Genomic DNA, 22,923 nt, shown 5'->3' on the forward strand with positions numbered 1-22,923 from the left:
CCCATTGGTTTGGTCAAGTTTGGCACACAAGATGAAACCTGTTTGCTCTCCCTGATATGAAACTTAAACCAAAGTGGGTAAGGCCTAATCCTACCCCACTGCCAAGCAGCAAACACACTCAGCCCCTTGTTCTCAGCTCTGAGCTGAAAACAATCATCTCAGTTACATATACCTGCTGGCTGGGCCTCACGGTGCCAGGACCCATGATCTGCTGTGATGCCGCAGGTAATTTCACAATACCACCCACACTGACCCACGGCCACACACAGCTCCTGCCTCAGAGCAGGGCCACCACGACACTGACAGCCACTTGGAAGTGTGGAGGCCACCTCCCAGCCCATCCTGGACTTCAGAATCAGCTCTCCTCCCCTCGCAGAGAATGCCAAGGTAAGAGCCGTCAGCACCCAGGAGACAGGGAGGGACAGGCACAGCCTGACCTGGAGCAGGCCTTGGCCTGTGTTTCTGGATGGCTGTGGAGCTGGTGAGCAGCACAGCACAGCACTCAAAGCACGTCCGTTCAGAGGGTACACAAACCCCCAGACGGACAGAGAGCTGGAGGGTTGGCTCTGGTATGTAACCACAGCCCCCTCCCCTGCCCCCAGGACCCTTGCCCACAGAGTGGCCAGAGAGCAGCTGGCCAGCCCATCAGCACCCACAGGGGCCCCGCCTCAGAAGCAAACAGTGTCGGAGCTGGTGCAGTCAGCAAGGACACTGCTGCAGGCGGCAGGCCAGCCCTGAGCACGCACATGTGCGGAGGGCAGGGTTGCCCACAGCTGGGCGAGGAGTTTCCTTGGACACTCATCTAGTGTGGAGGGTTCATGTAGGCAGGATAGAGAGGAGCTGGTCTATCGACTGAGGCACCCATCTGTCTGAGCACCTGAGGATCACAGAGAAGAAATAGATGGTGCTTGAAGGTAAACATGCCACGCCGGGGTGTCCCACACATGCCCTTTCACCTCTGCCTGGAAATCCCGAGACTCTTACGTGAGCCTTAGAGCCCAGGAGCTGAGCGTAACTCACTCCAAGTCAGCTCAGTTCCGACCTCTTCCTGAAAGACACCTCTATCACATCCCTGTCAAACTAAAAGTAACCAGCTGGGAACTGCTTGTGGACAGAAAGTGACCCTTCCTCAGCATCAAATGCCCCTCACTTGGCACTGATCCCATGCTTGATATATATTAGTTACACGGGATAAAATGGAAAAACAGGAGGCAGCGACCATTTAACCTATAGGCTCGTCCTGACTGCAGCCCCTGAGCCCAGGTGCACGCAGGCTGCTCATCCACTCTATAGGAGGGCAGAGAGAGAAGCACGTTGGATACGCTTCCTTAAACACAGCCAGTCCAGAAGGAAGCAGAACCACACTCCCCCAAGTCCAAAGAGGTCTTAACATTGATAACTGTTTTTCGATCCATGATAAATTTGAGACATCCTCTATGTCTCAACTCTTAAAACTAGTTAATAGGCCCTGCTCTATTTTTCAAGGAGGATGGTACATTCTAATAGATATACAACAAAGTCATAACAAGTACCATCTGAGGCATGGCCGGACACATGGAAGACAGCTGGCCAGTTTTCCTTTTGTTCATAGGAAGGCCACACTGGGGACCAGCCCCTGATTGGCTCGTGCCAGAATGTGTTGGAATGAGGCCCGGGACAGGAACTCTGAACGCTGGCCCGCTAACACACCTTTCTCACGTTATAGAAGTCTCGGTGGGGGTTACTCTTCAACTCTTTGAACTCAGACATTTCATTTAACATCTCATGAAGGCTGAACTTGGATTCCAGAAAGTTCAGTCGCCGGTGACAATACGTCTTCCTGCAGGTTGGGAAGGAGAAGAAACCACAGTTGAGGAGAAGTCGCATCAGTTCTCCAGTCTGGAGACCTCCAGTGTCTGTGGGGACCCAGTCCTGGGTGGAAGGTCAGGATGGAGCAGGGAGGGATGAGAAGGGGCCAGCTATCAGCAGACCCACCTGAACTGTGTAACCACAGCCAGGTGCTCTATGAAACGCGTGGAGAATCAATAGGGGGCAGTAGAGAGCTGACCTCATACAGAGTCCTTCTGTATGAGCTTTACAGGTTTAGGCAACCAATCTCAAGCTGCTGTCTCTCATGAACAAATACAGAGATGGCACTGCCCAAGACAGAAGTGAGGGTTAAATTGGCTGAGGGTGTGAAGGGTCCAACTCAGCTTCATGGGTACTCAAAGAAAGTCTCCCTCTTTCAGCCCTTCCATCTTTCCACCCGCCCATCTATCCTCTGCCACCTTTCATTCCTTGAAAGGAGTTTCACCTCTGTCCAAAAGATCAGTAATACAGCCAAATCCTAAGGCACGACCTTCCCACCTTGGCTGTGACCAAATGACACCCAGAAGATTTCTCAACCCTGAGGCTTCAGGGCGAGGGGCGGATGTTCTACATCGTAGGCAGATGAGGGATATAGGGGTGTTGTAACCAGGACAGAAGTCCATGAAAGAACTGATGTCCCCACCAGCTTGCAAAGGCCACTGGGGGGTGGGAGCACCCACTGCTCTCAGCCAACAGCCAGCCCACACCCCGCCCAGGTGCCTGGCCACGTGCCTGTGCCACAGCTACACAGAACATGCAATCACCAGTCGGGCCACCCTGCCTCCCTGTGGCCCCAGATGCACACGGCGCCCCTGGCACCCAGGCAGAGACCCTTGTAAAGAGCGGCCACCAAGCCCGGACCAGCACCACCATATGTGCGCCAGGACGAGCCCACAGCCGAGCACGGGAGAGTCTGGGTCAGACTGGATTCCCAAGGGCATCTCTCCCAGTCCCTCTCCCGGCAGGACTCACCCTGACAGTCTCCCGGACAGGACAGCTGCTGCTCACACACCTCCTGGAACAGCCCTGTCCCCAAGGCTTCCCCTCAGACCTTCTGTTCACATTGGCTGAGGCAAGCTCCCAGGGATCCCACTCTCCCCTCCCAGCTCTTCTCTCTGCCCTCGGATCACCAAGGACCTGGACCCACTCTGTCCATCCCCTCGGGGCCCACTGTCCTCCCTTGGAAACTGGCGTCACCCCACTCCCAGCAAAACCCAAATGGCAGGGCAAGAGAGAAGTCCCTCAGCTGTGACCAGCTTCCTCTGCTCCCCTAAGCTGGGCACTCATGCACAGCCTCCATTGCTGATTCCCTTAAGGAGGAGTGAGGGCCCAAACTCAGGAAGACAGCTCCCTGCCAGGGTAGCTCCAGCTAAGCCTACAAGCGTCCTGGGAGTTTGCGGCTCAGAGTTCCCAGAGTTCCCTGCACTCCCCGCTCCAGAAACATGGAAAAACCAACACTGGAAGCAACAGCCTTCATGGCTCCCCCACCATCTACCCTAAAGCCCTGGGCTGGTAACTCTCTGCATCGCTGCCGTCCTGCCTGGGAAGAGGGGTGACCATCATTTTAGGGTGCACAGGTGGCCACCGGCAAGCAGGAGCTCCACACCCGTGCATGCGGAAGGGACAGGCAGTAGCAACTCGAAGAATGCGCCAGTCTGTGAAGAAAAATTGTCGCTGAAGCCCACAAAGCACTGGGAAAAGAGAGAAACCCACAAAGCCGTCTCTTCCTGGGGTGGTTTATCTGAGGGAAAGCCCAGAGCAGAAGGCCTGCCCTGCTCCCTTCCTACAGAGCAGCGCTCCTGCAGAAGCAGGTGGACTCAGCTGGCCATGGAGGGGGAGGGGACTTACGTGGGGCCATCCGTGATGAGCGCCAGGATATGACTCATGTCCACCGTGTAGGTCTCCAGGTCGGGGTAGGGTAGGCTGTGGGGCTCCTGGCGCTCCAGCATCTTCTTATTGTCATACACATAGAGGATGCCTCCCTGCATGCGGACCAGGTAACCCAGGTTGGGGGGAGCATTCTCCAGGCAATAAGGGTCTTCTTCAGGCAGAGGGGGAGGATGAAAGTCTGAAAGACAGGACTGAGCGATAGCAAAATGCCCCTGACCTCAGGAGCTCACCTCAGGACTACAGGGCTCCAAAGTCACATTCCCCGTGAGGCCTGTCCTGGTCGTCTGACCTAAAACCTAACCACCCCAACCTGCCCCGGCATCTCACCGCCCCCTCCCTGCTTTATTTTGTCTCCTTATCACTTGCCGCTTTGTAAGATAACTTCTCTGTCTTTATCTTGGGTGGTAAATGTTCATCTTGTTCACTGCTGTATCCCCATTTCCTAGAACCATCCCTGGCCTGTGGCTGGCACTTCATTTTTTTTTTTTAACTTAATTGAAATGAGCTTCAGTCTTCTGGGTAGTTCAGGGACATGAAGCTTATTAAGACAGGCAGCTGCGTCTTCTCCTAATAAGAGAAGAGACAGGATCTGGGACTGCCCAGCGGGAATATAATTGTTCCTGTCCTTCCACATCTTCTGAGCCCAGGGCAGCCAAGGGGCAAGATGGAGAAGCCAGCCCTCCCCACAAGCACAGAATAGGGAGCCTGTGCCCCCAGAGACAGAGCTGTCTGTCCCCACACCGTGGGCTGTTAGCCCACAGGAGCCAGAAAACACCTCTTGGCTATTTCCCAGCTATGACTTCGAGCAAACTGGAACTTTACCTCCCGACCCTGTCTGCTCAGCTGAGGATAATGCCCTGCCTTAATGGGCTGCTGTGAGGGTTGCAGCAGCAGGTAGAGGAAGATGCTGTGTAAATATATCTTAGGGCATTATTCTCATCTCTCTTGTTCTCTCGATAAGCTCTGTTCTGGCCAAGGAACAGGTTATGCTAAGAAGCAGTAGAACTAGGGGCTTCAACTCTGCACATCAGCCAACCCTGCATAGGGTCCCGACTGTCCGCTGCCACCACAGGCAGGAGGAAATCCTGGAATCATCAATGGAAGGAAGGAAGGAAGGCGGAGCGGCTGGCTGAGTGTCTCCCGTCAGAGCTCAGAACAAACTGTTCCTGGAGCAGACGTGAACCATCCCAGGGACTAAGGCAGCACAGAGCGGGCAAGAGATGCCACACACAACCCCATCAGGCATGGCCACAGGCCAGCACATGAGTCCCAAATGCGGGGCAGTGCCCATGAGACGCAGGCAGTCCGAAAGCCTGGGTGAACCACAGCCTGCACTTCACCACACTCACACCCAGGCCCCCAGGACTCTGTTCTGTATAAAGTACACCTTTGACAGTCATTTCTGCCTGCCAACAGTAGAGCAGGTGGGATCAACCCTCAGACAGACAGGGAACTGGGCCTGAGAGGGCTGAGACCCAGAGCCCCAGGTGGTAACAGATGCCCAAAGTCCAGGTTCAGCGCTTCAAGGAAGCCGGAGAGGAGATGTCTTGGCACCAACTCCACCCGGGGTCCTGGGTGCTGGCACAGACCACCAGGCCCACATCTGATTCTCCCACCACCAACTTTCACGATTGAGGTCTCCTGCTGTCTTCATTTACATTACTTAACTTCCAGCCCCTACTGCTTCTGGATCCTTCACAGGCCAAACAGACTCCACCAGAAAGCATCCTGCCTTCTCCGATCCCCTGTCCCATGAACTCCACAGCACAACATAACTACTATACCAATCACCCACTAGATCCAGGGGCTTCCCAAGTGGCTCTAGTGATAAAGAACTTGGCTGCCAATGCAGAAGACATAAGATGCAGATTTGATCTCTGAATCAGGAAGATCCCTTGGAGGAGACCATGCAACCCAACCCACTCCAGTATTCTTGCCTGGAGAATCCCGTGTACAGAGGAGCCTGGCAGGTTACAGTCCATAGGGTCACAAAGAGTCAGACACGACTGAGCATGCACTAGATCCAGAACTGCACTAACTACTTCAAGTGCATTCTCTCGTTTCATCCTCACAACAGGCCCAAAGGATAGATACTATTAGTATTCCCATTTTACAGATTGAAAAACTGAGGTTTGGAGAAAGGCCTTCTTTTCCCAAGAAAGTGGTCTTTAGGTATTTAGAAAGTGGAGCTTAGATCAGAATGTGAGTATGCTGGACTCCAGAGCCAACTTCCTTGCCCTGAGAACACACCCTCTCTACCTAGCCCCAATCCATGCACCTCATCACTAATTTGGTATTTCCTGTCTGACTGTATAAATATCCAGGCTGAAACTGCCCATCTCCCAAGATCAGAGACTGCCTTTCAGCCCCTTCCCTCCCCCCAATTGTACAGCTCAGCTCAAAGCAAGGCACCTGGGCAGATGAAACCAACCCTTCAGGAAACGAGCAAAAAAATCAGTGTAGGAGAAGCCAGTACCAGGGCTCTGCCCTTAAAACACCATCTGAGGGAAACACATCCAACCAATAAAACATCCTGACCAACTCTCGGGCTGTACCCCGCCTGGAACCCCACCTGCCGCCACAGCACAGTACCTGGGAGGCCCTCCTCCGGAGGCGCGGCGTCCGGCCGCCGATGACCCAGGTACTGGGCCGTGGTGCGCGGGAAGCGGTGATATGCGAGGCGGGCATACTTCTCCCGGATCATCAGGGCCTTGGCCAGGCTCTTGGCAGCCTGCTCATAGTCCTCCACGGTGATCTGCAGGAAAAAGTTCAGAGAGCAGGCCTGAGGCCGCTGACCTAGTGAGGCCTGCCGCGGTGGGACCAGGACAGACAGCGGGGAACTTGGGTCTGAGCAGCATCCCCACCATGGTGGGCACAGAGGCTCCCTCTGCCTGACAAGTCTGTACACACACTGTGATGTATGCAGGATGCCTGATTTCCGTTTGCAAGCCTCGGATTGAGGGGTGTGCTCTGCAGACATGCAGCCAGGCCCGGTAACAATCTCAGCCACTGAGTCTCTAAGGAGCTTCCGCGGAAGATGACACTTCACACGTGCTGTCACATGTGAATGCTGAGGGATTAAGTGCATCCTGCTGACTCCACTGGGAGGGGCTGCTTGCCTCTGGCCTCTTCCAGACTCTGCCCTAAGTACCTCTTCCCTTCGCTGATTTTGCTCAGCATCCTTTAATGTAGCAAATCCTGGTCACGAGTGCAGCTATGCATGGAGTCCCAGGAGTCCTCCTGGCAAATCACAGAACCCCCCAACATGGGAGGAGATTTGGGGCTCTTGGGAGGGAAGCAGGTACTCCAATGTGCACATCCCAGGCCAGCACTCAGCACATCACACCACAAGCCAGCTGCTGCAGCACCCGGCACACGAAGAGGCCCAGCCTGGACCGTGTCCCTGATGGAGTGAGCATCGTTATGATCAGTTAAGAATATACATGGGTCCTTCTGAGTGCTCAGCGCGCTGCTCTGCCAACCCCAGGCTTCTGATTCATCTGGCAGTCACCCCAATCCACCCAAGCAACAGACGCTTATGGGACAGATCCTTTCCATAAGTTTCATTTTGGTCCTCAATTGCCACTCATCTCACAACTGGGGAAACAATCAGAGAGGATAAATCACAGAAAGTCAGAAAGCCACACTTCAGACCCTGAACGGATTGATTCCTGAAGCCCAAGGATGCTCTGCTTTCCCAGAGCTGCCTCGTACTCAGAGACAAATGAGATAAATGCCCACCTCCCAGTGGACTTGTTCATCTCTGTCTGTTGGGAAGGAAGTGTGTGGCAGAAACCTGAACATCCTGGGGGAGATAAGCAGCTAAACAGTCAGTCATTCATAAGAGGGGATAAGAGATGTGGAAAACGGAGGTACAAGACGGAACACAGAGTGAGGAAAGCTGGGGCCCCCTCTGCTTCAGTGGAAAAAAAAATCATTTTTAGTTTTGAAATGTTGTAAACATACAGACAAGCACTAAAGATGACAGACACCTGTGCATCTACCTTCCAGTGCTGACAGTTTTAACATTTTTTATCACTGCTTTGGATGTCTTATACATTTACATAAATAGATCATCTCAGAGGCAGCTAAAACTCTACCCCCACCCCCCTCCGAGGAAGGTATATATCTTTCCCATGCATGTTTATACTTTTACTTTTGTTTCCTCCTTGCTTTTTATTAAGGAAGTAGCTTCTCCTTTCCTGACTCCAGATGTCCCCATGAGGGGGTGATAACTCCATTTTACACCTTCTGATGGCTTCTGAGAGCACAGGTGAGCAGAGAACACCAGAGACAAATATGCTCCTGCCCACGACAGAGCCAAACACTTCATCTGCAGGACCCACAGACTCAGCATGGCACGGGGCTCGGGCCAGGGCTGGAGGCATCAGAGACGGGCTCAGCATCCCAACAGACCAGCCAGCTTGTTACCACTGCATACCTCAGGCCTGGCAGCAGACCCATGGGGGGCCAAGGCGATGTGCAAAGTCAGCCTGCCACTCATGAACTGGTGGCTCTCTGGAGACCAGTCGCCCAGTTCAGAGGCTCCGTGCCCTACAATGTGCCAACAAGGAGACTGATGGAAAAGAGCTGGTTAACACACCAGCCAATGTCCTCCCTGTCAGCCCCCTCCACTCTCCCTTTCAGCTACTCTGCCCTCATGCAGGAAGTTGGGTGGGCACCATGGATTCCTGGTCAGGATGCTGTATCCCAAACAAGGCCTGCGCTGTTTTCAATCCAACCAAAATCCCCATCCATAGAAAGGAACTTAAAGTATGGTTCATCCACACAGTGGAATATTATGCACTTGTTTTAAAAAAAAAAAAAACAAGATAGTTCTTGATATAATGATATGGCATTATCTTCAAGATGTACTATTAAGGGAAAACCTTGGCTCAGCATAATATATGGTAACAACCATTTGTGTAAAAACAAATAAATCAACTACATGAGCACAGTAGGTACACAGTTTACTGTGTGAGAATAAATAAGAAACCAAAACCAAGGACTGCCTCAGGAGAGGCGAATTGGGTAGCTAGAGGACTGATATAATTTTAGGGCCTTTTAAATTGTAAGCCATATGCAAAGATCTTCTATTGATTTTGTTAAAATAGAAGAAAATTTATAACAGTAATAAGTCACTCCGTCTTCTCAGCTACACTGTATATCCTAAAAGTACTGTTAAAAAGAAGAGAGAATAACAAGCCAGTTGAGGCATGAGTAGTAGGTTGAGGGCCAGGAAGGCAGAACCAAACCTGGTGCTAAGTGATATTTCTCTTCAAGAAGCAATAAAAATTCAGCATCCAACCAGGTGAAATTAGCACATTTTCAGTGGCTGAGTTAACTGACTTGGTGCAAACCAAGCTTGATCACATTCTAGTCACGACTCTCTTCCCGGTTCGAGGGTCTGGCCTGTGTTTAAGAACATGATGGCACGCAAACCAATCCACACCAAGACTTGAATCCATTCAAATCTGAGAACTCTAAAGGGCCCAAACTGGAACCATCTCCAATGGCTACAGGAACGGAGAGCAGTGTTCTGGGCCCAGAGCACACATGGAAACTACAGGCCACTCGCTGTGCCAGCCTGAAGCCCCAGGCCCTCCCCACAAGGACAGCAGTGCCCTGGACACACACCCACACCCACCACCTTGCCTAGAACCCTCCTTCTCTCCAGACTTCTGCCCGCCATCTCCCAGATACTCACAGACCAAGCCAGGCTTTGGGGCCTGGGCGTGACCCCAAGGCACCCCAGCTTTTGCACAAGGCGCACTATACAACACTCACACAGCCCCCAGAGAGCCCAGGGGGACGCCTTACCCCAGCACAGTAGTCTCCACTGATGGTGACCCGCTGGAACTCGGGCATGGCATAGGGTGCGGACGCAGGCAGGGGAGTGGCTCCAGGGAGCACGGGGGTTGCAGGAGATATGGCCGGACTGGCTGTCGGGGGACCCTTCCAATCTTGCTGTGTCGGCATTTGCAGAGACAGGGACTGGGATCGAATCATCTTAAAACTTTTCTTTCTAAAAGTGAAGGACAAGCAAAAGTGAGAGACAACAGCAGCTAATCGGGGAGAGTGATGAAGAGTCTCTGTTACGGACATGGAAGGAGAATTTGCCTCTGATTAATCAGCGGTGCTGGCCCTACCGTTAAGAAGTTTCTAATTATTCATGCCTTCCTCTCACACACATCTCTCCACATGCAATATCCCAGACACCCCTCTACGCAGCCACTAAGAACTGCTTGGGCTGTGTTCGCACGGCATGTGGAACAAGTAAGTAGGCAAATGTCTCAGGAGACAGAGAGCAGACCACACAGCAGGGGTCTAACACCAATGGCAGAATAAGTGAGGATGATGTCAAACTGGCCAGCATGCTATCTTCAGATAAGCCAAACTCTTGAGTCCCAGCATGTGAAGAGTCTCAATTACAGCGCATTTCACAAAGTTGATAATTTGGGGCACTGGAGCCAGAAGAGACTGTGACAATCAACCAGTCCCACCTCCTGTTTTCACAAAGGAAGAGTCAGGGGTCCAGAATGTGAAATGACTTCTACAAAGTCCTAGCCAGGCAGCTAACCCTCAGCTTCCCACCTCCCTGGTACCCCTTTTCCCCTGCTGCTCCTTCCTCCAGCCTAGCAGTACCCTCCACCTGCTACTGGCTCAGGCACAGATCTGTAGCTCTGTAATGGGAAAGTGACTGATCAGCATCAATTTCAGGTCCCTCTGGACCTGTCACCTTGACACCAAAAGATGATCTCGCAAACTCTTGGGGAAGTAGGCACAGGTTGGTTTAAACTGTCATGAGCTCATGCTTATTTGCAAGGCTGATTTGTGAATACTCACCTTCCTCACTAACTAATTAGTTATGTTTCAAATGACACCACCGTAAATTCTAGGATCCCTGGGCAGGAAGTTCAGCAGCAGGGAGGTGAGGCCATCAGCACTCCCCTCTCCCATGTCTCTTTCTGTCTCCGAGGGAACCCAGCACTGCTGCCCAGTGATGTCCAATGCCAGCAACAAGCTGACTGCTTGCCCTCCTGGGCCATAGGGCCCAGCAGCGTCCTGGGTACAATCCCAGCACAACCAGAGCCTATAGCCACCAGCGAAGGACTCAGTGACAACTGTGACCTTCCAGAGCCCCTAGCACCTGCCCCCTTCTCCAGGCACCAGTGACAAGTACAGGGTGTGGAGAAATCAGTTGATCTGTAAACAGACCTTATGATTCACCCGGAAGTAGCTGTCTTCCTCCTGGCCCTTGGCCAGACCTCTTCTCACAGACCCACAGCCGATTTTTCGGGAACCACAGTTCCCTGCTCTGTCTATACACTGACCGTTTGCCACGGCTCTCTGGTTCTTATCTGCCCATATGTGTTATCACCTCCTTGAGGACAAGGCCGTTTACACTTGGAAAGTGGAAGTGGCTCTTTTACAGAAGTCTGTCTTTGCCCTGCCCCTGACCCTGCATAACAGATGTACTGGGTTGTTCAGGAAACCCAGGCTGAACTCCAGGAACAACCAGTCAGGCTTTTCTGAGCCTGCCATCCATCCATCACATGGAGCTGAGTCAAACATCCCATTTCAAGAAAGACGCCAACTCATGCCTGTCAATCATTCCTTAGAGGCAGACTCACCTGGAGTGATGAGGTTCCTACTTTAGCATCTTTCGGATGTTCACACCTAGAGGAGCCATTACTTTGGGCTCCCTCCAATGTTCTGACAGGTTCAGCCAGACCCCATAAGACTCTGGCCTCCATGTCACTCATATGCCTACCAGGTTACTGTTTTAATCCCTCTGCCAACTTCACCCCCACAAGCCTCAGCCAGTGTTGCCTGAGGACCATTCCTGCTAAGGAGAAGCAAGGTGATATCTAAGATGACAAACAGGTAAGAAAATTTAAACAAACAAACAAAAAAACACCAACCATGATCAGAAAGTTGGAAGGCTGCTTAAGGCAAGAGGCCACCAGGCTTATCCGAGAAATGACCATATTCCTCTGCGCCCAAGAATAACCAGCTGGTTCCCCCCACCTCAAATTCTCCTTCTTGAAGACATCCATGATGACTCTAGTCTTGGTCACCAGGTGAGCCCCAAAATTATCACAGGTGAACACAGGCTGGGGATTCGGACTTTGCAGGGATAAGGTACAGGTTTAACAACAGATTGGGCCCAGACACCCTAGGCAAGTGCTTGGAATAACCAGAGCTAACCATCAGGCTCGTCTCTAAGAAAACTGGAAAAGCTAAACAGAGCACGAGGACAGGGCCCTGCATTCATCTTCTACGGCTGCACGACAAACACGAGCCTGGTGACCACAAGCAGCCCCCACTCGCTGGCTCACAGTTCTGTACGTGAAACATCCAGGTGGGCACGGCTGGGCTCTATGCATGTCCAGGGTATCAAAAGGCCAAAACCAGGAGGTTGGCCACACTAGCCTCTGAACTGGAGACCCTGGGAAAGAGTCCACTTTCAAGAGTCTGCTTTCATGCAGGCGGTTGGAGAATTCATCTCCACATGGCCCTACACTGAGGCCCTGGCTCCTCACTGACTATGGGACAGGGGTCGCCCTCTGATTCTTGCACACGGCACCCTCCATCTTCTAAGCCTGGCACAGTGCCTTAGACAGTGCCTGGCTCTGGCACTTGGAATCTCTGACCTCCCCCTCCGTGACCCCCTGAGAAGGCTCCCTGCGCTAAGGGCTGCTGTGACCAGGTCAGGCCCACTCACCTCCCTGCCTTCAGGTCCACTGAGCCACACAGCACCGCAGAATCACAGGAGCGATGCCTCATCATATTCAGAGGGTCTGGAGATTAGGGAAGGACATCTCTGGGGGGACATTCTAGAAACTCTGTCTACCACAGGTCCACATCTCGTTTCCATTCTGTGCAGCTGAGGCTCAGCCACAAACGTGGAGAGCGGCAGCTGAGTGACTGAGAGAGTGTGTGTGTGTGTCCTAGCCCTCTCAAGGCTGCCTGAAGCCCCACCTGCGTCACAACAATGAAGTAACCAAATGCTTTTTCTGAATTATAGAACCATGCAGTATCCTGGCTGGAAAGGATTTTAAAGCTACACACCCCAATCCTCCAAGGCAGCCTTTGTCTGAATGCATCCAGTGACGGACAGCTCACTACACTTCTGAATAAGACGTCAGCAGTCACTCATTTATTCAAAAACCATTTCCCAAGGACCTACTCTGGAGCCGTGCCAGTGCCAAGCATGCAAATACAAGGTGAACAAAACACGATCCGTGGCCACTGTTAGAAAGCACTTCCTTGTCAGGGGCCAAGACCTGTCTATCCGCAGTTCCACTGCGGCCCCTCGTGAGAGCCCTCAGGACACAGAGTATGCCAGCTCGCTCTGCCACTGCTGGCCCACCCCCTCCCTTCCCCACCCACAGGTCCACCTGGCAGAAATGCACTCCTGCCAAAGAGCTGGCAGGAGTGCGGTTATAGGACACCAGCTCCAGGCCAAGCCTGAGGGTCCAAAGGGCCAGGGAGCAGCTCTGTCCTCCCTCCTGGGCCGCAGGGACCTTCCTGTCCCACCAGACCCTCAGCTCAAGGACACGACCTGCTCCTCTGGGCTGTTAGCGGGCATCTCTCAGCACCTGCCTGCTGCCCCCACCACGTCTACGGCCCTTGCCTGTCCCTGTCACTCTCTCTTCCCACCCTCACCCTGCCCGCTCCCCAGCCCTTCCCTGCTCCTAGGCACTCCAGTTAAGAGCCCCAGGGCCTCCATGCTCTTCCAGAGAAGAGTCAGCGTCTTCTCAGGAGCCTGCAGCCACCGCCCTGTGAGGTCTGGCCAGGGGAACCTTTCACCAAAGGCTCTGAATGACATACAGTGGGTCAGGAGGCACAGTGGATTTCACTTTACTCAACTACCATGTGCCAGGTCCTGGGGATCGACAGGTAGACAAAATACTCCTCTGACTCCAGAGGCTGACCTCGATGTTCAGACAGTTCAATAGATTATCATCACACGACATGGTTAGTGTGATGAGACAACCTGATATTTCGGGATCCCAGAGGAGACTCTAGACTCTAACCCAGACTGAGGGTGGGAGCCGGAGAGCAGGAGGGTCAGAGAAGGCTCCCTGCCTCATTCCCAGAGGGAGAGGGGAACATTCCCGAATGGGAGACTTGTTTAAAGCCCTTCTATACGCACACACACACACACACACACACACACACACACACACTCAGGTTGTTTTGGCAGCCCAGACCACTCCAGATGAGAATTACTATGCTAAAGGCTTGAAGCAGGAGTCATACACCAGCACAAGGTTTTATTAAAAATTCTGAATCTGAATGGCGTTAAGTGGGGCAGGCATTCCCACTTCCACAGGCTCATCTGCTCCTACTGTTTCCACTGATTCACATGGAAGCAGGGACCTGGGTCTAAGGAGGGGAGCAGTTGAAGAGCTGACACCTACTCTGTGAAACCAGAGGTCTCAGCCTATCTGGAAAGGAGAAGGCAGGCAAGCTGACTGTGACACGTGCTGCATGGTGGGCACCCAAAGGTGGGCGTGCAGAGGGCACAGAGCACATACTTGGTGTGTCTGACTGCATGGGTGTAGCTGACTTGCACAATGAAGCCCATCAGGTATGAAGACTCAGAACCTCAGCCATCTCTCCCTTCATCTGCCCCTGAGACCTGCCACTGCCCTCCCACTGCTCTTGACCATGTGTAGGTCTCTATGGACCTCTCTCCTCCTCTCCCCAGTCCTTCTCAGCCACTCTTCCTCCCCAGAGAGCACAGTGAAGTATGATCTTCCTTATCTGTTAAGTCTTAAACTCTCTTCTTAACTTTAAAAGCAGATAAATTAACCTGTTCCAAATGAAGCTCCTTTGTCAATGGCCCTAAACTTAGATATGACTTACCCCTGATGTAAGAAGTTTCATAAAACAAAATGATTTAGCTGTGCTATGTTCGATTCATAACAAATATGTTTCTCTAGTTTACTCAGGGAAGTAATTGTTCTGGAGAGCTAAATTTTTCAGATAAACTCTGTCCTCTTTTGTTGCTGTTCAATCGCTAAGTCGTGTCTGACTCTTTGTGACCCCATGGACTGCAGCACGCCAGGCTTCCCTGTCCTTCACTATCTCCCCGAGTTTACTCAAACTCAAGTCCATCCAACAATCTCATCCTCTGTCTTCCCCTTCTCCTCTTGCCCTCAATCTTTCCCAGCATCAAGGTCTTTTCCAATGAGTTGGCTCTTCCCATCAGATGGCTGTCCCCTTTATACTCTAAAAAAAACTTCAGTGTGGCTTTTAAAAATGAAATTCATAATTCCTGTATCTGAATCAGTGCATGCTGAACATAATTGAAACTTCTCTATGTGACTCAGCGTCATCATCGCGTTATTCAGTCACCAGCTTAGAGATGTTTTGTCCCAAGACTGCTGTGCTTTGAATTCTTGGGTCTGATTTTCATAATTATTCTGTTTCCTCTCTCACGGTGAACTGTTAAATAATAACAAAAACAAGAGCATTGATGATGTCTAAGCACGGGTGCTAAGCAGTCATCCTTATTAGCTCATTTAATTCTCACAAGGTAGGTCCATCATCCTCATTTTTCAGATCAGGAAATAGGAACTTAAGGTCCTTGCCTGAGGCCACTCAGTCTAAGACACAGGCCACCACTTGAACCCAGCTAGTCTGGTTCCAAAGTCTGAGTTTGTAATCACCGCACAACACACCTGTGACTTGCCTATACAAGTCCCTCTCCCACTTTTAATTTGCTTCCTTAAATCTGTCACAGGATAAGAAACAAAATAACCAAGCTTATTAGAACTCAGTGTGAAACAAGAACAGAAGATGGGGTGAGAGAACTGGGGGAATGACAGCTAAAACGTACAGGATTTCTTTCAGAGGGGAGGGGTTGAAAAAATGTTCTAAAATTCACTGCGGTGATGGTTGCACCTTGCAAATATACTAAAAAACCACTGAATCGTACACTTTAAATGAATGGATTATATGGTATGTGAATTACACCTCAATAAAGCTGCTTAAAAACGAGAAGTAGAGCGCCGAAGGAGCCCTGATGTGCATTTTGGCTGCACATCAGATATTCCTGCAGGGTTGTCACCCATGCTGCTACATTGCAGCGATGTATATGTGCAGGGTGGGTGAGCTCTGGCTAGGTGAGATGATGAGATTCAAAGTGAACAACAGAGAGCTTCTGGGTGCCAGCAGGGTTTTTCAGTCTTTTTGTCTTTGCCTCCGAACTTTGATTCCATAGACAGCCTACCCCTCCTGCTCACCTTGGCGCACCTTGAGTCTCCATAGAGGCCTGGTCAATGTCATCTTCCTAAGGAGGCAGAGAGGTCCCTGCAGCAAGACGTCACTGCTGACCTCCTTATCTGGCCTGCAAACCAAGCACCTCTTTGAAGCAGCCTGGGGTGCCAGCTCCCTGGAGAGGGCCCCCAGCCCTGGGAGGTTTATGACTGAGCCCAGTTCAGCTCTTAGAACTGCTGGAATCCTGACAGCAGCCTCCGTGTTTTAGGTGCTCATCTCTCTTACTCACAATCCAAGTTTCTCATTCTTTTTCTAAGAAGCTGTTTTACTTCCAAGTTCTAGCTAGTGCCTTTGCATTAGACTTTAAATAGTCTTTTTTAAATTCTTTTTTAATAACAAGAGAGAAAAAGAGAATGGTTGTACAAAAAAGCTTTCTCCAAGTACCAGAAACATTCGGGCTTGTCAGAGGAGCCAGGGCAAGGGAGACCTTTTTCCATACTGGAAGTCCCATCTAATGTCACAGTTTGAAACACCAATCCAGAGACTCTGGGTATCTGGAAACCTGCTTTTGGCTCCATGACTTGGAGAATTTTGAGCATTACTTTATTAGCGTGTGAGATGAGTGCAATTGTGCAGTAGTTTGAGCATTCTTTGGGATTGCCTTTCTTTGGGATTGGAATGAAAACTGATCTTTTCCAGTCCTGTGGCCACTGCTGAGTTTTCCAAATTTGCTGGCATACTGAGTGTAGCACTTTCACAGCATCATCTTTCAGGATTTGAAAGCTTATCAAGTGGCTATTCTTATCTTGATTTTGCAGATTAGGACACATAGCCAGTAAGTGACCCAGGTCTTTTGAATGTAGAACTTTGACTGTGTAGATCACAATAAACTGTGGAAAATTCTGAAAGAGATGGGAATACCAGACCACCTTACCAGCCTCGTGAGGAAACTATATGCAGGTCAAGAAGCAACAGTTAGAACTGGACATGGAACAATGGACTGGTTCAAAATTTGGAAAGGAGTAAGTCAAGGCTTATATTGTCACTCTGCTTATTTAACTTATATATAGAGTACATTACGTTAAATGCTAGGCTGAATGAATCACAAACTGGAATCAAGATTGCCAGGAGAAGTATCAGCAACCTCAGACAAGCAGATAATACCAGTCTAAAGGCAGAAAGTAAAGAGAAACTAAAGAACCTCTTGATGAAGGTGAAAGAGGAGAGTGGAAAAAGCTGGCTTAAAACTCAACATTCAAAAAACTAAGATCATAGAACTTGGTTTCATCAGTTAATGGCAAATAGATGGGGAAAAAGTGCAAGCAGTGGCAGATTTTATTTTCTTGGACTCCAGAATCACTGCAGACAGTGACTGCAGCCACAAAATTAAAAGACACTTGCTTCTTGGAAGAAAAGCTATAACAAACCTAGACAGTGTATTAAAAGGCAGAGGCATTTCTTTGCATTCAAAGGTCCATCTAGTCAAAGCTATGATTTTTCCAGTAGTCAAGTACAGATGTGAGAGTTGGACCATAAAGAAGACTGAGCACCAAAGAACTGATGTTTTTGAACTGTGGTGCTGGGAGAATCTTGAGAGTCCCTTGGACAGCAAGGAGATCAAACCAGTCAATCCTAAAGGAAATCAACCCTGAATATTCATTGGAAGAAGTGATGCTAAAGCTGAAGCTACAAGACTGGCCACCTGATGTGAAGAGCAGACTCACTGGAAAAGACCCTCATTCTGCAAAAGACTGAGGGAGAGGAGAAGGGGGTGACAAAGGATGAGATGGTTGGATGGCATCACCGACTCAATGGACATGAGTTTGAGCAAACTTCGGGAGATAGTGAAGGACAGGGGAGCCTGGTGTGTTGCAGTCCATGGATTGCAAAGAGTTGGACACTATTGAACAACTGAACAACAAAGTTTAATATACAAATTAACTTAGCCCATAGTAATGTTGCTGCCCATCTCTGCTGCAGGAAGTTGGACAAATAGTTAAAATTTCCATGGGGCTTACCATGATCCAGGCCCTGCCCTAAGCCTTTTACATGTTAATTCCCTCATTGCTCACAACATCCCATGAAAGTAGCTCTTGACTTTACAGATGGTGGAAAACTGGGGCACAGAGAGGTTTCCTAATGGCCCAAGGTCACAGAGCATCCCAGTGAGTGGCAGAACACAGTGATCCAGGGAGCCGTGGCCACTCTGAGGTAGTGTCTGTGGTGGCAGTGGAGAAACGGGATGTCTTTCTCCTACCACAGGACCACTGCTCACCAACACAGGTTAGGTTCTGGGCTGGATCCTTGGGATACAGTGGGAGCCAGACACAGTCCTCAGGGAGCTTCCAGTCAAAGGGGGCAGACAGATGCAAACCAAGACCACCACAACCTAACAAGTAGGGAAAAGAATGAAACTTCTGGAGAGAAGGTTACAGAGGAATTTCTAGAAACCATGAAGCATCATTTGGACTCAAGAGCAAGAAGGCTTGCTGTTAGCCTGGGCGTTGATAACAGAAGAATCTCTTTTGCAGATGTCAGGTCCAGAGTCTCTCTGTAATGGAAACTGACCTCAGAAACCTATCATTTCTATTAATACAAAATGTCAGGACTCCTCCTCATTATTAAGGGTCCAAAATGCTCAATTCAGAAGACAGAAGGTCCTGCAGAGCATTCCCTTCATAACGTCTGTTCAGCCAGCAAAGTATGGACGAGGGTCTGCACAGTCAGGCTCTGCTTTACTCTCCAGGGTACCTTGTGACCACCTCACTGGCTAATGACATCAACGACCCCTTCACTTCATGGGCTCACTGCCCCTCAGAGGAAGGGAAGCACTTACATTCTGCACGATAAAGCTCTGTTCTTGCCCTTATACCAGTACTTGACTTTTCACTACTCTCCTAAAAAATGTCACCAAAGTACTGAAGGTCTATACTACCAAGGAAAGAAAGGACTTGCCTTTTAAAATGAGGTGGTACCTTAGGAAGGACCTGAAGATGGACTAGGTTGCAGAGAAGACTCAAGCTCCACTCCCTTATCTGTTCAGGTCTGCGGTGTGCCAGCCAGGCAGGCACCTAGCTCCCCACCAGACACCTCCTCAAAGCTTCCTAGTCTTTAATTCTGCTCTCCCAGGTGGGATGGGCTTCCCAGATGGCTCAGAGGGTAAAGAATCCACCTGCAGTGGAGGAGACACAGGAGATGCAGGTTCAATCCCTGGTTTGGGAAGATCCCCTAGAGATGGAAATGGCAACCCCACTCCAGTATTCCTGCCTGGAGAATCCCATGGAGAGAGGAGCCTGGCGGGCTGCAGTCCATGGGGTCACAAAGAGTTGGACACGACTGCAAGAACTAAGTACACAGCAGAACACAGGTGAGATAAACTGAAAGGTGGAGGCTTCCCAGTGCACTCAGAGATCCAAACTACTTCCCAGGGAGCACAGGCCAATCTGATCTGGGCCCTGTCTACCCCTCCAGATGGAGACCACGGCACTTCACCCTTAACCACACCTCTACCGTACACAGGCCTCCCTGAAGATACCCAAGGGCCTTTGTCCAGGCTCCTCTGCCTATAAGGCGCTCACCCAGCTCTACAGTAGCTGGCTCCCTTATACCCTTGCATCAGCTACAATGTCACCTTCCTTAACTACCCAATCTGAAAAAGGACTCTCCCTCTCCCTGTTTCAGCTGGCTTCTGGCTAGGCTTGGACGACGGCAACCAGTGGGGGAAACCAGAACGTGCCAGAAAAATTAAAGCCAGGTATCTCTCGTCTCCATCTCGGCCTTAGGAGGCCATCTCTGCGGCTGTTGCATCACCCCCTAGGCTCCAGTTTCCACTGGAAAGGCCACCGCAGTTCCAACTCCTCCGCCCCAAGTTCCAGCAACCCCACTTCCCTCCACTGTCTCTCCAGGCTGGGGTGACGGCTGCTTCCTACTGTGTCTACTCTCTGGGCGGCCTCTCTCCCCACTGCTTGGTTCTTTATCACCTCTGTAACCAATTTCCTGAGAAAACATCCTACTTCCAGTACTCAAGGAGTTTCTGCTTTTCTGGTTAGACTCTGACTGACACAGCAGTTATCACAACTTGTCATTTCTCAATTAATTTTCCCAGTCAATTACTGTCTAGACCAACTGTAAGCTCTACACGGCAGGGACTATATCTAGTTCATTAATACATCCCCAGTGCCCAGTCCAACACCTGGCAAATAGTGAGCTGAGTTAATTAACAACACAAAGTACTTGTCAAGTGATGAAAGAAGTAAAATTGATGTTTCCCAAGAAATCCTCAAGTTTCTAGAAAGAAGACGGAAATGTTATTTGGAAATTGTGTGTATTTAGGCACATGATTTGTTTTTAAAACAGCAGTAGAGAAAGTGGTTTTCCATCTTTTCAACCAAAGGCACCACAATACCCTTCAGTGAATATGTGGTGAGTTAAATAGTCTTGGTTAAGAACTAAATTCAGCTGCCAGGACAGCCGATTTCACACAAGGCACCTCATCACAAGACAAGTGCCCGCAGCCCACCTGTGTCTGCACAACCCCACCCAGGTCAGGGGGACAAACCTTTTCGCGGTCTCCAAGGACTTCTGCTCCGCCAGCTCCTTCTGCAGCTCCCTCTCCTTGGCCTCCTTCTGCCCGATGGGGCAGTCCTCAGGGACTGTGAAGAGGGACAGGGCATCTTTGCTGTCCTCTTCTCGGAGTACTTTAGCAAACACCTTCTCGGCCAGGAGCCGGACTTGCTCATCCACCTCGGAGATGTTCAGCTTGGGGAATTGGCGCGGCATCTCGGCTGGCAGAAAAAGAGAACCAACGTGAGCCAAGAACTACTGGACCACCTGAGTCACTGGTGTGCAGGGCAGAAGGCACTGAAAAAAAGGGCCAGGTGCCCCAGTCTTTGGGGTCTGCTGTCTATTCAGGAATTCCCCGGACCAAGCCCAACAGGCCAATTTTTACAACTAGCTCCATAAGCGAGTAAATGTGAAAGGTATAGGCCCACTTACATCTCATGAGAAAGCAAACGCTCCGAAGTGAAAGCATGAACTGTCCAACCAAGTGTTCTACTGTTTTCCCAAACCCAGGGAATCCTCTGTACACAGGCAAGCCCCACCCTTCCCACCTCCTGTGGAGGGGAGAGTTCAGAACCCCTCCTGTAGACGATGAGGAGACCGTGTGGGGTGCTACAGTGACCAAACCTGCTCCCCACTGCATAGAGAGGAAGGCCAAAGCCCAAAAGGTCTAATGATCGGTGTAAGATCCCAGGAGATCCACAGCTGCATTCCTCACTACACAAAATGAGAACTGTTGCTGAAAGGAAAGCACAGTTGCACCATCTCCCAAACCCTCTGGAACCTCTAACAGGACAGCCAGGAAAATAAAAATCTGGGGACAGGGAGACTCTTTACCTCTCACAGCCCAGCTGAAGACTCACATCCTCAAAGAAGCTTGCCCTTACCTCCTCTGCACACCAGCTTCTCACTATCAGTAGCCGGCCTAAATTGCCTGGTTGGTTCTTTTCTTTGCCCGTCTTTCAACACTTATATAGCATGTAGTAAGTGCGCTTTGTCAAGCCCTATACATGTACTAACTCAGTTAGTCCCCTTTTCCCGTTTTACAGATGAGAGAATGAAGGCGCAGAGAGCTAACTTGCCCAGGGTCACACTTTTAATAAGCAGGCCGTGACCTGCGCTGTTCTCAGCCACTGGCTCCCATCCCTTTCCTCTCTGAGCCTCTGCTCAGGGGCTCTGAGCACACGAATCTGGTTCCAGCATCTGTCCTCTGAACCCCAAAACTGTGCTGCTTCTCTCTGCCCATTTGGGGGTCCGGGCAGGTCCCCTCGCTGTCCCCAGCATCCCACCTATGGAGCAAACCAATACTGTATCCCTTCCACAAGCCACCTTCACCAGGAATAGCTCCAGGAGAGGAGCTTTCTGTCAATCCGGTTTCTTTAAGGAGGGTTTAAAGAGAGACATGGTTCCATCAGGCAGACAGAGGCTGACGGTTGAGACAGTGCCCGGCTGCCCCCTGACAGGGGAAGGAAGCACTTTCAGGGGAGGAGGGACTCTGAGCAGTTGGGGGCAGTCACTCTCTACGCCTCCCCGTGTTCTCATCTGTGAGATAAAGGGACTGGACTAAGTGGTCTCCGAGGCCCTCTCAGTTCTAAGCACCGTAATTCTAGGTACCAGTGAGGTTTCTGGTTCCAGGAGAGCTTGCTGCTCTGGTCTCTGCGGCCTGTGGATCTAATTCATGATACAGACAGGAAAGAGGAAAGCAGGCTGCTTAAAGGGCAGGCTATACAGAGAGGTATTCTACAAAACCTCTGTGGGCCCTTAGACTGTGAAACCAATTTCCTCCTTCCTTCCACCCCCAGGGCCAGGCCTTTCCTGGGCCCCTCTCACCCCTGGGGACTTGAGTGGGAGGGGAGAGGCAGCCCAGGACGCAACTGTGCTGGTCTGTGGCAGCAGAGACCAAGATAGTATCCAGCAAAGATGAAGAGGAACGGCTGGCTGTGGAGATTACCACACCCTGATAGCAGAGAAGAGGAAGCTGGAAACCATCAGAGCAGAGGCCAGAGAAGAAGGTGACAGAAGGAAGAAATGGAGAGAAAGACAAAGAGCTGGACCCAGGAGGAGCTGTTAGGGGTGAACAAAGCTGGACCAACTTTGTTCCCCATCCCCCAAATCTAAGGCCTCTGTCAAGCGCAGCTTTCCAGATCTTTAAAGGGCTCCAGGCAAGGGGCAGCAAAAGCCATAAAGCATTCAAGCATCTGAAAGACTAAGCCCACTTGAGAAATTGCTTCTAAGAAAAGAATCTGAAGGAAGGAAAATGCACAAAGATGTTTACCTGCACTCTTCATAGAAATAGCTTTAAAAGGTTCAGACGAGAGCATACTCACTTGAAAAAGAACATGAAGCAACCAAAATTATAATCACGAGGACAGTGCCATCACATAAAAAAAT

General features: G+C 50.6%; 1 protein-coding gene across 10 annotated transcripts in view; it reads right to left on the minus strand.

Annotated features, from left to right (window-relative positions):
• Nucleotides 1-22,923, minus strand: part of AMPD3 (adenosine monophosphate deaminase 3) — a 47,513-nt gene that overhangs the window by 15,025 nt on the left and 9,565 nt on the right. For 9 of the 10 annotated variants that reach the window (XM_043482098.1, XM_043482104.1, XM_043482106.1 and 6 more), the window contains exons 2-6: nucleotides 20,531-20,756; nucleotides 9,559-9,763; nucleotides 6,331-6,493; nucleotides 3,697-3,916; nucleotides 1,690-1,819 (exon numbers count right to left, since the gene is read on the minus strand). In XM_043482098.1, coding sequence (XP_043338033.1) covers nucleotides 1,690-1,819; nucleotides 3,697-3,916; nucleotides 6,331-6,493; nucleotides 9,559-9,763; nucleotides 20,531-20,756 — 944 coding nt within the window. Of the gene's footprint in view, nucleotides 1-1,689; nucleotides 1,820-3,696; nucleotides 3,917-6,330; nucleotides 6,494-9,558; nucleotides 9,764-12,466; nucleotides 12,637-20,530; nucleotides 20,757-22,923 lie in introns of those variants that run through there. The other variant, XM_043482108.1, reaches the window with a different exon arrangement.

This window comes from Cervus canadensis, chromosome 11 (genome assembly GCF_019320065.1).
Source record: "Cervus canadensis isolate Bull #8, Minnesota chromosome 11, ASM1932006v1, whole genome shotgun sequence".
NCBI lineage: Eukaryota > Metazoa > Chordata > Mammalia > Artiodactyla > Cervidae > Cervus > Cervus canadensis.